Source organism: Mustela putorius, unplaced genomic scaffold, assembly GCF_011764305.1.
Source record: "Mustela putorius furo isolate JIRA1106 unplaced genomic scaffold, ASM1176430v1.1 tig00003863_pilon_pilon_pilon, whole genome shotgun sequence".
Classification (NCBI taxonomy): Eukaryota; Metazoa; Chordata; class Mammalia; order Carnivora; family Mustelidae; genus Mustela; species Mustela putorius.
In genome coordinates this window covers 25,216,132-25,230,498 of record NW_025422015.1, presented here as the reverse complement: position 1 = coordinate 25,230,498, position 14,367 = coordinate 25,216,132, and the positions used below count along the sequence as shown (strand labels likewise).

Genomic DNA, 14,367 nt, shown 5'->3' with positions numbered 1-14,367 from the left:
TTGGTGACTATATTAAATAATATTGTACTACATATCTGAAAATTGAAGAATTATTTTCCATGACTTTTCTTATGGCTTTTTATCTGTAGCTTTTTTTTTTACTTCAATATTAATAGCAATGCCTTTTGAAATTCTTGCTCAAAAACAAAGAAGCTGTATAAATATCAGATATAAGAAATTAATACTTTAAAAAAATTAAAACAAGCATTAATTATAAGCCTTCAGTTTAAATTAAAAAGTATGTCACTCTTATGCTCCTAAAACATACAAATTCTTTTAAGAGTTGTTTATTTTGTTTTATCCTCAAGGCTGAGTTTCAATGATAACTAGTCGTTGTGATTGGTAACTATCTTAGATCACAGTAAAAATCAATAAATGGCCATTTTTGCTGACAAAGCTATAGCCCGAAGGCCAAAATTTAATTCCTCACATTGTAATTTCCCGAATATGCCTGAGTATTGTTTTGTTTACCATTGTGGATTTATAAGAGAAAAAAATGCATTTTTAGTAAATCTTTACCTCTAAAATAACACATCCTCCTCATCAATGCTTCGTAGATCTACGTTTCACTAAAACTTGCCAAGAGCATTGAACTTCAGTGTAAGAGTAAAAAGTAGTTTTCCCAACTGTGTAAATATATTACGCTCTGGACACCCTGAACTCTTGACCTTCCCTATGAGGGAGATGTGCTAAAATGTCAGTTAATCATAAAACAGTGCCACAATGGGTTATCCAGAAGCAATTTAAAAGAGCAATTTTAACATGCAATTGCCAAACCATGCAATGAAGACAATTTCTGATGATGGTATACTTTATTTCCATTTAATAAGAGAAAAAGAAAGAAACTGTATTTCCTTAGCTTCTATACCAGATGGTATACCCAGAGGAAACTGACACAGAGAAAAAACAAGCATACTTTCTTTGATTGTTCAATGGAGTTTTTGAATTACTTCCCATTTAAAACAACTTCACATTTATACCTTTTTTTTAAATTCATAAAATGCCTGAAGAAGCATTATATGAACAATAACATGGGTCAGGCTGTAAGCTAACAGTGCAATAATCATATCCCTCAGGTGAATAGAGAAGCGTGAGGCAAGCGTAGGAGGCCATAGCCACTAGAGGCTGTAATTACCACCTCTTCTAACTTGAAAGACCCTGAAGCAGGTAATTGCACTTACCAAATGATTTAAATGTACTTTAGAAAGAAAACAAACAAAAAATAGCTTTGGCAACTAGGCAGGGCATTTTCAGAAAAGGATAAAATAAAACAATATTTTACACCTCTTCAACTGCTTAAAACATTTAAAACACAGCATATATTTGAGTGTTAAGCTCACTAATCAATTGTACTTTCAATAAAAAGTGAAGTGGCAAGCATTTAACTATGTTCCTCAGGGAATAAGTTAGCTGTGCAAATACTCTTTTGTAAAAATATACATTCCTCCCAGATTTTACCTGTTATACTTTCATTTAGGCATGCCATATTCTTCTGAAAGGGAGAGAAAAAACATCACCCATACTATGAGAAAGAGCAAAAAGAATTCAGGCTTTTCAAATACTAGAAAATGTGTTTTGAGTCCTACTTGCCTAGTTGTCTGACATTAGGTAAGTCATTGTTTCACTTTGTTTTGACTGAGTCTTAGATTAACCAGCTACAAAATTGGTAAAATAATATATCTACCTCACAGGTGTGAAAATAAAGTATCATGATGGAGTCACTTCATATGCTGATTATAAAACAAAAATAATCAATACTTCACTATGAAAATCTACATTTCCATTTTAAAAAATACAAAATTTACTTGTTAATCCACACAAATAAAGTCATTTGACTAACTTACTCTAAAATTATTTATTGGCAGATTTCTACCAAGAAAATAAAATTTTCTACTACCAGAAATAAAATTTCAATGGCTTACAAATATTAAAATGGGATCTTTAACATAATAAAGTGTAATGAATTCACTCTGTCATTGGTACTCGGTAGTCAAAGAATGTCCTGTGATACACCAAAACAATAGAATTTCTAAGAGGCAGAAAATAATCCTCATTTGTTTGTTATTTTACAAGAAATTCATGTGAAATTTATTTCAGACACAAAGACATAGCTGAGAAGTTCTTATACTTACTTTTAAGGCTTCCTGATTGTCAGCATGCAGGGTGTATTAAAATAGCTATGTCATAATAATCAGCATTTATTCAACCATATGATATTAATACTACAACTACAGTGTGGCATTCTCCTACCCTTGATTAAAATGGAATGTAGAACCAGTATGCAGAGCTTGCAAAAATTAATAGAATGAAATGGGAACTCTTTCAAAGGTTACTATTGGGATTTCAAAGGAATCATTTCCACAGCTTGTGAAAAAACTTTAGGCTTCTGAAATCATTACTAAATACCAGCTACTATCACAGTTAGCATAAGTTGTGTTCTAGTTCGTGTTATAGGATACCAGGCTGAGGCCAGCGGAGGTGCTGGTTAAGGCTGAGAGATCTTGAATTTGGAGAAATTTGAGAGAAATTTGGAGAAATTTGGAGAAATTTGAAATCTTGAATTTGGAGAAAGGAGTATGCATCTTGAAGAAGGGAAGTAGATGACATCATACTTTCACCATCAATACTGACCTTGTATTTAGATATACAATACTTATCAATTATCTACAATTTCAGCTTTTCAGAGATTGTTTATAAATTAACACAATATATATTTTCATAAGCTCTCCTCCCTTTTCTAATAATAGAGAGCAAGAATAATAGACATTCCTGATAAAACAGTTACCAGTTTCTCAAATCTACAATGTATTTGAAAATCTAAGCACTTTTCTTGGGCATAAAAACATGCACCAAACACATCTTTTGAGGACGTTTATAAACGAAGAAACATATGTGACAAAGACTCAACACATGTAAAAGATAGTTTTAAAAACAAATAAACTTTCTACAGTGGGAAGTAAAACTACAAGTGTCAGTGAGCCTGACACCATTTTATGCCAAAGGGCCCACAGATTAAATGTTTCTCAAATAAAGAATTAGAAGGAAAAGAGCACCGTAATTCCAAAATGTCAAGACATTTATAAATTTGAAAGCAACTATGAGTGTAAGTTATTTTTACTCTATTCCCTCCCACATAGATAAGGTTATTCTCAAAATAAATTACCTCAAAACACTTTATAGTCATATTTTTACTTATTACAGTCAATATGCATTCTAAACATAAGCATTCAATAGGGATAAATCAATGCTCCTTAATATGCTGTTTTCTCCACTTATTACAGCATAACTAGCTTTAAAACACAACCTCATATACTTGCAGTCTCCATTGGCTCACACATCAATAACCAATTTCAAGTAATTCCTGGTTAAACAAATATCACATTTTATTAACAATATATTGTATGGCACTGCTAAATTTTAAGGGTCTACTTTGATGAAACCCTTTAAAAAATAAGAAAACAGATGAGATATTTAAAAGAAAAACATTTGGACATGGAAGTCAAAAAGAAGTTATCAGCAAGAACCAAATTATGGAAAGAGCCCAAATGTCCATCGACTGATGAATGGATACAGAAGATGTGATATATATATTGAATGGAATATTACTCAGCCATAAAAAAGAATGACATCTTGTCATTTGCAATGACATGGATGGTGCTAGAGAGTATTTTGCTAAGCAAAATAAGTCAGAGAAAGACAAATACCATATGATTTCATTCATACATTTATCTTAATTAACAAAACAAATGAATATGGGGGGAAGAAAAAAAGAGAAGCAAACCAAGAGACTGACTCTTAACTATAGAGAACAAACCTAGCATTACCAGAGGGGAGGTGGGTGGGAGAATGGGTGAAACAGGGTGATAGGAATGGAGAGCACTTGTGATGAGCACTGGGCATTGTATGTAAGTGATGAATCATGAAATTCTACACCTGAAACTAATATTGCACTGTATGTTAACTTGCTGGAATTTAAAAAAAAGGGGAGGGGGACCCTTAGCGGGGAAGAAATAAAAAAGAAGACACTGGAATAGTAAATTACTGTTCATTATTTTAATTTGTATATACTTTATAAAGATTAAATGTAGAAGGAAAGATAGTTTTATTAGGAAATACGTACAGGCAATATCCTTTGTAAAATGAATTTCATTGTTCATCCTTTTATGTTAACATGGGGAATTTAATTTTGGAAGACAGAGTGAGCTATTCCTCAATATCCACAATGTCTCCTCTTTAAATTACTTCTCTGACTCGCTGAGGTTGTGGAGTCTACTTGCCTCTCCCTCAGAAAACTCACCTACTACAATCAGAATACTTTGCCACATACCTAGAATAAAAAGACTGAGCTGCAAGAAAATTTAAGAAGCAAATTGTGTGCTTTAGGCTGAGCCATGGAGACTTAACCAACATCTTCTAGGTCAAGCTGCCTACCTAACCACAGAACGTAGAAACAAAGTACAAATTAGTAAACTCTCTGTTGTCTAAATCTCAGATTAATAATTGAGCAATTAAACTGCCTGTTAGTGAGCATCTTCCAATATAAATATTTAAAGATTTATACATAAACATTAATATATTAAAATTGAGTCAGAACTTAAAATATTTAAAGATGACAGTATATTAGGTAATTTCATGGGTCTTGCTTTGATTATAGATCAGTTCTCTTGGTGAGTAGCCCCGGAATATTGTAAAAACAAAAATACTATAAATGCCAAACACATGTGTTCAAGAAACAAAAGACATTTTATAGGCATTTACATTTTCATAGGTCCCTACAGTCTTAGTTTTCAATTTTCAGAACCTAAATCACTAAATGTTCAGGACGCATAGATTCGTGCACTAACTTCTGCAGGTGTTTCAACATAATACTTGATGGTTAAAAAATGGCTCTTCCAACTAAACTAAAAATTAAGTCACTTTCAGTAATAAACAGTACACTAAAAATGCTCTCTAATAACAGAGACAATTAAACATTTCAGTGGCTTTTGATAAATAGCTAACAATTTCTCCCACTATAACAACATGGTATAATTAGGAACTGGGATCTATATTTATATATTACTTTTTATTTCACGTTTCATCCTTCCTTACTGTTTCATGCTATTAATTTCATCACTTCATTTCAGGCACGGGGAGGGCAATTAACAAGTCTTTGTATACTGTAGAGTTGGGTGTCAAGTTAATCCTCAACCACAGGTTTTCTGAGTAAGAGAATAATCTCACCAAGGCCAGCTTCAGAGTAACTTTTTAATCTATATTATCAGATAGGGCCTCTGCACTGGCCGGAACAAAGTTACCAAGGGAGACAATCTCCACATAGCCGAAAGGTATTCAGCACTTGCTGAATTGCCGAAGTTTCCTCTCTCATTGGTAATGATACCTTCACCAGCATCTGTCAGAGATTTTGGACTGAATACAAGCAGGCTGAGCAAAATTGCCGCTCAAGAAAAGATTATGAATTCATCATAATACTGAATAATAACAGAAACACACTGCTCTTAAATTAGTCCAATTATGACATAAAGCTACAATTTACCAAGTTTAATAGAAAGCTTAGTGTGACTGCATCATGTGCCAAGTAATTAAAACATTTAATAGTGCATTTATGCTAAATGTCTAATGCTTGATCCCTTCATGAGGCAGAGGGGCCTGCTGTTCAGTCTTACCTGCACATTTGGTTCTGGTAATTAATGGAGGTCCTGGGAGCCCCGTTCCACCTTCACCAGGTCTTGTCAGTAGAACACGGATCTCATACTCAGTATCTGGGTCCAAATGCCACAATTTATAAGTTGGAGCATTGACTGCGTGCGTTTCTGTCCAGGACCCTGATGTCATCCGGTACTCGACCTCTTTCAGAATAATGGGACCATCGCCAATGATGGAGTTAGCATTTAGCTGAATCAGCAAATAGGTAGGCCCAACACCAAGCAGCTGGGGAGGAGCAATGGGTCTTGGTGGTTCTAGAAGAGATGAAGGTACAACCCAATTAGTTAAAAATCCAAAAGACTAAATAAAATACATAAATATATTAATGTCTCTCAAAGCTGAAAGGTTTAATGCGTAATTTACTTAGGAGCACATAACAAATTCTTAAGGAAAACCAGAACAATGAGTGATCTGAACCTGTACTTTTAAAGAGTAAATACTTTCACTGATGGGATATGACCCTTTGTGCCACAAGTTTTCTTTTATTAAAAACATGTCTCTCCAGAAGATAAACTTGTACAGATTCAGTAACCAAGGGAAATAAAGGGAAAATATTTAAGGATGGATAGCTCTGATTAGCTACTAACAGAGTACATTTGGGTCTCTGACATTCTTGAGGTCCTAAGACCTCAACAAATCTCCAAATTAATGAATACTGTTATAATTTTTTATTTCATTCATGAAATATGGCAAAGGAGTACTTTGGTTTTTGCTTTGTTTTTCACTTCTGCAGAGTTTTCACTTTCTACAGAGGAGATGAGAGGAAGGAACAGCAAAGCTGAACTTAGAAGCTGATACCAAGTGCTGACTTGTTTCTACATCTCCACCACAGAGTTTAAAAAAGTGCAATTTATACCGAGGCAAAATCACAAGTCACTACATATCACTAGCCTTTGGGAACAGCATGCGATAAGGCAATGAATCAAATATTAAACTCAAATGTCAAAGGTACAGTGCAATTTAATTTTGGACAGCTTAGATATTTCCTTGAAAGAAACTTTGGCAAACATTATTGTAATGTCTGAACTCATAGAAACACTGAAAAATAAATTAGGGCCCCCCTTTTATTTTTCATTTAACAATGATGCAGGTGAATTTAATACTGGACTTTATGAAGGACTCTTGCTCTAGCTCTGTCTATGTTGTCCCTATATGGGAATCCTATGTCATGAAGATGCTCTAATTAGTACCACGTGATCATATTCTTCTTTGAATCTCTTGAACAGCATTTCTCAGGGAAGCTAAAAGACTTTAAAATAAAGTGTTAATTTTCATAAAGTGGTAACTGCCCAAAAACTGATTTAAAGGTTTGTGTGTTCCTATGTAGAATTTAATAAACAAAACAAATGAACATATGGGAAGGGGGAAAATAAGAGAGGGAGGCAAAACGTAACAGACCCTTAATTGTAAAGAACGAACAGGGTTGCTGGAGGGGAGGCAGGCCTGGGAAGGGCTAGTGGATGATGGGCATTAGGAAGGCACATGTGATGACCAATAGGTGTTATTGTAAGTGATGAATCATTTAGTGATGAATCACTAAATTCTACTCCTGGAATCAATATTACACCATATGTTATCTAACTAGAATTTAAATAAAGATTTGAAACAAAAAAAATAGGAGTAACTGTTGGCAAGGTAAGAAATACATAGGAACTTTCTGTATTTTCTGTTCAATTTTCATATAAACCTAAAATCTAAGAAATAAAGTCGATTAATTATTTTTAAATGTGTGTTTTAAGAGATAAAGCAATATATATGGAGGAAAACTTTTTTTTTAAAGATTTTATTTTTAAGTAATTTCCACACCCGATGTGGTGCTCAAACTCACAACCCTAAGATCAAGATCGAATGCTCCTCCAACTAAGCCAGCCAGGTGCCTGAAGGAAAGCTATTAAATGTAACCACACACATTGCTTCCTCCTTTCCCTCAGTAGGGGTGGATGGAGAATATGCAAATAGAAGAAAGTTAGGAAAAGTCAGCCAGTATCTTTCAAACTGGATTTTCTATTTTAATGGCAACACACACTTGGAATAATATACAATGTAAAACAAACAAACAAAAAACCTTCACAAACAGGTTTTACTTTCTAATACAGGTTTAAATGAAGCAAGGGTTTTCAGCTGTAGCCCAGGACTTGCTTTTAAACCCTAAGAGTATAAAAAAGTATAGTTTCCATTTTATGAATCCCTGAGTTACAAACATCCCTAACATAAGGAGTAAGACTAACTGGCCTAGACCTCTAACCATACTAAAGTCACTTTCAATAATGGTCCTCCAAAATTCATATGACAAATAATTACTGAGTAACTACTAATTGCTAGTCTGTTGTATACATTGGTTAGTCATATAATATGGCAAGGGAGATGGAGTAACAATAAAACAACAAATTCATTATTTTAAAATGAGAGTCATGTAGAAAACAGATACAATGATATTGTAATAGCACTGTATGGTGAGAGATGGTAGCTACCCTTGGGGTGAATACAGCATAAGTCATAGTAGAGCCTTATGGACTGACTACTTCGTATACCTAAAACTAATGGAGCATTGTGTGTCAACTATGCTCAAATAAAAATTAAAATTGGAAAAAATAACAACATAGGTGGAGACACCTACTGAGGAACACCGATTTTCTTTCTTCTATCCAAAAATGTTTGAGGCATATTAAGTTAGTCCCATCAGTAATCATGGCTCATCATGGCAAGAGCTTTCCAACTCATTATTGGTAGAACCATAGGAGCTTGTGGTTCACGAAAGTGAAAATAAAACTAAGATCATATAAGATAATGTATGTAATATGTAAAATCTATGTGTAGAATTATTTCCATTTCTATGAAAAGTAGTTCTTAACATTTGATTTACAAACTTTACAATATCTTTTCTTTATGGTTTAAAAATTGTTTCAACAACATAAAGTCAAAATTGTGTAGAGGGCGAACTATTCCAACTTTCACTACTTCAATTGAGAAGCTACTCACAAAGTAGAAAGTTTAAATAAAACCAAAATAGTTCGGAATTTTCATTTATCTGCTAAAGAAAGAGAAAGCTAGACATTTCATATCATAAAATTTTACCAACCAACGACTTGTATATTTCAAGTTTACAAAAGTCTTAGTAGACAGAACGAGAAAGTTGACATATTTTCTAAACCTTGAGCTGAAATGAAACTGAATAGAGAAATGAGCATAATAGAAGAAATGCAAATATCTTCCCAGACTATCTCAATGTTGCACATATTTTAAGAAGCAGTCTGTACTTTGCGAATAAACTGAGTTGCCTCATATGTGCAATGTTTGTTTTCATTCCAGATGGCTCATATACTGACTAATTTAAGTTAAGTAGTAAATGAAGCTAAATCCACAGCTTCCTAGGGTTCTAACCCAAAGCTGCAATGCTTCCCATACAACACAATGGAACAATAACTTGAAAAGGTCTCATATTTAACATGACGGAGTGATTTGTCAAATGAGATATGAATAACAAACCTTGGTTAATCTAAATTTTCAAGTATTCTGAAACCTGAACTAATAACCGTATACTGAATGATAACTCTCATCCACCCAAACTCTCCACACCATTGCTGTGAAAAATAAGAAGCAAACAGAGGAGGAGAGCTGCAGGAAGAGAAACAAGAGGGAAAGCACGACAACAAAACATATTATTAGAAACAAGTGAAAAAGTAAAGCATAATATTTCTTCTGTCCTTTCTATCTTTATGGAAATGACATGTAAAAGAAAATAAAATTTGAATCTGGAGATTCTAAGTTCACAAAATGCACACACGAGTAGCTGGGTAAATGTGAGCATGTTATTTAACTTCTTGACATTATAATTTCTTCACTGGCAAACCAGGCATTATTTCAAGAATTGCTAAAGACTTTACATTTCTAAATGTGTCAACAAGCCCCATATTGGCTGTTATTTTGCTTTGTTTTTCCAGAGAGCATGTAAATTTTAAAACCAAAAATTAATAGTCATCACTAGTGTTCTGTGTACATGAAAAAATGACTTTGATATAATCAGGTGCTTAGCTGGAAGAAGGGTAATAATTCACCCTGATCAGGTTTATATCTCACTTGCAATGGTCAACAATAAGGGTAGTGCAGTTGCCAAGGAAGTAGCTCAAATTTGGAACTGTGACAAGGTTCAGAGAGACTTAGAAGCATATACCTTGTTTAACAGCATGACTAGAGTGAAATCTAGCATTAATGAGACTAATATACCACTACATATTAAATTTTTTATGTTAGAAGAAAAGAGTAGCCTCGTATTAGCATATGTGTTTTGTTTTTAGGCCCTTGAGAACAAGAAGGCTTATTTATAAAATCTCTATTCATTTCAATAAATTATGCATGAATTTTAATCAACTAGCAAATGAACAAGTAATTGTTCTGCAGCAATATTAATATTCTTCATAACTTAATACGCTATCAGATCCAGAGGTGTGGTGCGAATAAATCCCAATTGCATACTAGGTATCAGCTGAAGCATGCAATCCCCAAATTACAAGATAAACTTTGCCAATGTTACCAATTAACTTTCAATTAATGACTTACATTCATTACTCTAGATCTAAACCTATTATACAATCGTAATTGTACATTCAAATCATTTATTTATTTTATTTCAGATAATTTCAAAAAGTGCCTTGAAATCAAGATAAGTCATTATGAAACTATATCCTCATCCAATTATTTCTATTACAACACTATTTTATAAACATATGTATCACTTATTAACATTTGGTTAATTAATAAAATGCAAAATCAGATCTAGAAGTCACTAAGCCAGTAAACATCAAGGCAATTGGCACTTCTACATTCACCTTCCCAAATAAATAAATCAAATACCTCTCAGTTCTATCACCTTCCAAATTGTTTCATTTACTCATCAAAGAAGGCTTGATTAAAAGCTTCTCAAGATTAGCATTCTTACCATCAAAGAAGGCAAGGGCACTGAACTTGTCCCCTTATGGCCACTGTAACAAATGATCACTCCCTGGATGGCATAAAACGACGAGACTTATTCTCTCATGGTTCTGGAGGCCAGATATTCGAAATCAGTATTGCTGGGTCAAAATCAAGGTGACACAGGGCCATACCTCCTCCAAGTGACTAGGAAAGAATGAGTTCCTTTCCTTTTCCAACATCTGTGGCTATGGATATTCATTCCTTGGCTTGTGACCACATCACTCTAATCTCATTGTTCACCTTCTGCTCTTCTCCTTGTTGTCAAATCTCCCTCAACCTCCTATTTAAGGTCATGTGTGAGTGTATACAGGGTCCACACCAATAACCCAAGATCTCCCCGTATCAAGACCCCTCAATCACATCTTCAAAGACCACTTTTCCCAAGAAGCCAACAGTCATAGGTTCCAAGGATGACTACTTTTTGGTCTTCGGGGCCATTTTTCAGTCCACCTCAGAGACATAATATGATCTCATCCTTCTTCCTGGGAACTATCTCAGCTCTATCTTTTCTCCAGTTGTTTAGAACCCATGAGCCAAAAACACTTTTAGGAAAGTTTCATAGTTAGGTTTCGAACAGTGGAAACTATCAAGAGCAAATAATTTATCCACACTGCCTTTTTTTTTTTTTTTTTTTTTGCTATTTATATTTTTAAGGAAATAAAAACAAAGATGAACATTATCACTTCAAATGACTACAGGAGTGAATGTTCCTTTACCATATCTAAATTCCTGTAAAAATCAATTATTAGGCTGTTTGCCTTGGAGACAGATATTTTATTTACTATCATTTATTTTCCATTTATCCATTATTGAATGGATCACTTCAAAATCAATGTTATTCTATTTCTTTATCATCCCCCTCTTCAAAATTCTGATCCAGTTCCAGTTAAAAAAGAAAATTCACTAGTTCATGCTTCATGTTGTTTAATTTTCTTCCTCATCATCTATTTAAATGCTGAAGTAAAGGGAGACAGACAGTAGAGACTATGAGTAGGAAGAATGACATCAGTGCACCAAATTATTCAAGCATTTATTTATCACCTACAGTCTCATAATTTTAAATCATTTTAAATTATACCCTAAAAAGATAACAGCATAATTTAAGGGTACTTGAGTGGTTCAAGAAACCTGAAATAGTAACAATGATGAATAAGAAGATGACCTTACTTCCCATAAGAAATGGAAAGGAAGGTATAGATAATTAGAAACATTTTCTTTGGACATTTAATATCATATGCATGACAACATAATTTGTTTAATTTTTCCTTAGATGTTGAAACATAAGGTATACATTTGAAAATTTCAGATTCATGAACAAGTTTTCTCACAGATGCACACTTTATGAACTGCAAAGCAGATATTATGAGAAGAGTAATAATTCTTTCATGATTTTCACTCTGACTTCCCTGATACTTCAGATTTCCAGGCCTAATAAACTCCTTAAGGAGCCAAATACCTCTCCATTCACTCTTCTGGTTATTATTGCATATTTTTTTGCTGATATCAATGATGTAATTAGTAAATTCTACAAATGATCGTTCAGACAAACTACTCTTTTAGTTATGTTTAGAATTTGTGCCTTAAGAGAAATTTTTTAAGCCAAGTGATCTTAAAATTTAATATATTGAAGTCCCTTTTTAAATCCAACAATCCAATTGCTGGATACTTTTTCCAAGTCATGTCATTCAGATGGCTCCTAAGCTTGACCTGGTGAAATAAAGTTAATACTAAGACAACACACAGTTTGGATGTTGTTAAACCTGGGGTTCCAATGCCAGCACCTAAACCAAGTATTAATTAAAATGTGCTGTCATCTATTATCATTCATGACAACTAGATGAGTGTTACTGTATACTTACGGTAGACTATGGAAAGAGTGTGCACTGTGACCTGCTGCCCACACCTACAACACTTCACATAACAAAACTTCTAAGAACCATGAAATACATATGATTTCTGTTAAGTATAAAGAAATACAACGAGAAAATGAGAAAAATGAGAAAAAAAAACTTTGAATAGCAAAGCTCTCATTTAGTGATATATATGTTTATTTATAGTACTTTTTAAAAAAAAAAGATGTATTTATTTATTTATTTATTTTACGGGAAGGGAGAGTGACAGCATGGTGGGGAGGGGCAGAGGGAGAGGGAGAAACTCAGTCAGACTCCGCACTGAGTGTAAATCCCTGTGACTTGAGCTGAAAACAAGAGTGGATTGCCCAACTGACTGTGCCACCCTGATGTCCTAATGCTATGTATTTTTACCCATGAATAGTTAACAGAGAGCTAAACAGGAGTATCTTCATTCCCTCCCAGTGGTTTTTCCTTAAGGGAAGTTGCTCAAATGATTGAGGATTTGTGCTAATGGTTTTGAGTGGGCTGAGAAAAATTACTTAAGTTTCTGAAATGCACAGGACAGTCCCACCAAATGAAGAATTCTCCAGTCTAAAACAACAACAGCCTCCTCTAGAGAAACACAATGACAATGTTAAAAATAACTTCCCCTCCGCAATCCATGGCTTAGGCTTACCTAAAATCATATCACTTCCATTTCTATTTCTCAACAGGGCAGTGAAGCAGAATTTTGAAGAAGAGGTTGCAAACCCTGAACAGGTGATCATGCATTCACACAGGCTTAACCATGGTTAATGGGGGCATAGCTAAATGGCATTTGATGATACAGCTTGCTTATGGGCAAGTGAACTGATAATGTTTTTGGAAAACAATCTACCAATATAATAACATGAAATAAAGATGTATTTAAAAATATAGTAGGGGCGCCTGGGTGGCTCAGTGGGTTAAAGCCTCTGCCTTTGGCTTGGGTCATGATCTCAGGCTCCTGGGATCGAGCCCTGCTTCGAACTCTCTGCTCAGCAGGTAGCCTGCTTCCTCCTTCTCTCTCTCTGCCTGCCTCTCTGCCTACTTGTGATCTCTGTCTGTCAAATAAATAAATAAAATCTTGTTCTAAATAAATAAATAAATAAATAAAAAGTAGTCTCACTTCTGGGAATTTAATATAAGAGGAAATTTTTTTTTAAAGATTTTATTTGTTTATTTGACAGTCAGAGATCACAAGCAGGCAGGGAGGCAGAGAGAGAGAGAGAGAGAGATAAGGAAGCAGGCTCCCTGATGAGCAGAGAGCCCTATGCGGGGCTTGATTCCAGGACCCTGGGATCATGACCCGAGCTGAAGGCAGAGGCTTTAACCCACTTAGCCATCCAGGCGCCACTATAAGAGGAAATTTTAAATCTTTGTTTAGAAGAGCAAAAAAGTAAACAACCAAAATATTCAACAACAGGAAAGCAGAGACACAAATTACGGTATATCTTTTGAACAGAATTTCACACCAACTTCAAGAACTCAAGTTGTCAAGTTTATATAATACCTGTCAGGGGATAGTTAAATATTTACGTCTATCAGAGCTTGCATTTTAAAAAGTATATCCCTATGGTGGAAAAAATGAAAACCACCAACCATCACCACCAGAAGGAAATACACCAAAAAGCTACCAGCAAGGGTGGGCAAACTTTGGGACCATGAGTTGTTTTACGTTTTCTTTTATCTCTGCTTCCAGTAAAATTTATAATGTGCTTGTAAAACTTTCTCATCATTACATTCGCAGTATTTACCAGTGTCTAGCTAATTTCAATAATAGCACTGGAGAATGAAATGCTGACTCAACAGCACCTTG

The 14,367-nt window shown here is 34.3% G+C and overlaps 1 protein-coding gene across 7 annotated transcripts in view; it reads right to left on the bottom strand.

The window, feature by feature from the left end:
- Positions 1-14,367, bottom strand: part of PTPRK (protein tyrosine phosphatase receptor type K) — a 563,647-nt gene that overhangs the window by 230,344 nt on the left and 318,936 nt on the right. For all 7 annotated transcript variants that reach the window (XM_013063592.2, XM_004740175.3, XM_004740177.3 and 4 more), the window contains exon 7: positions 5,667-5,960. In XM_013063592.2, the coding sequence (XP_012919046.1) occupies positions 5,667-5,960 (294 nt within the window). The remainder of the gene's footprint in view (positions 1-5,666; positions 5,961-14,367) is intronic.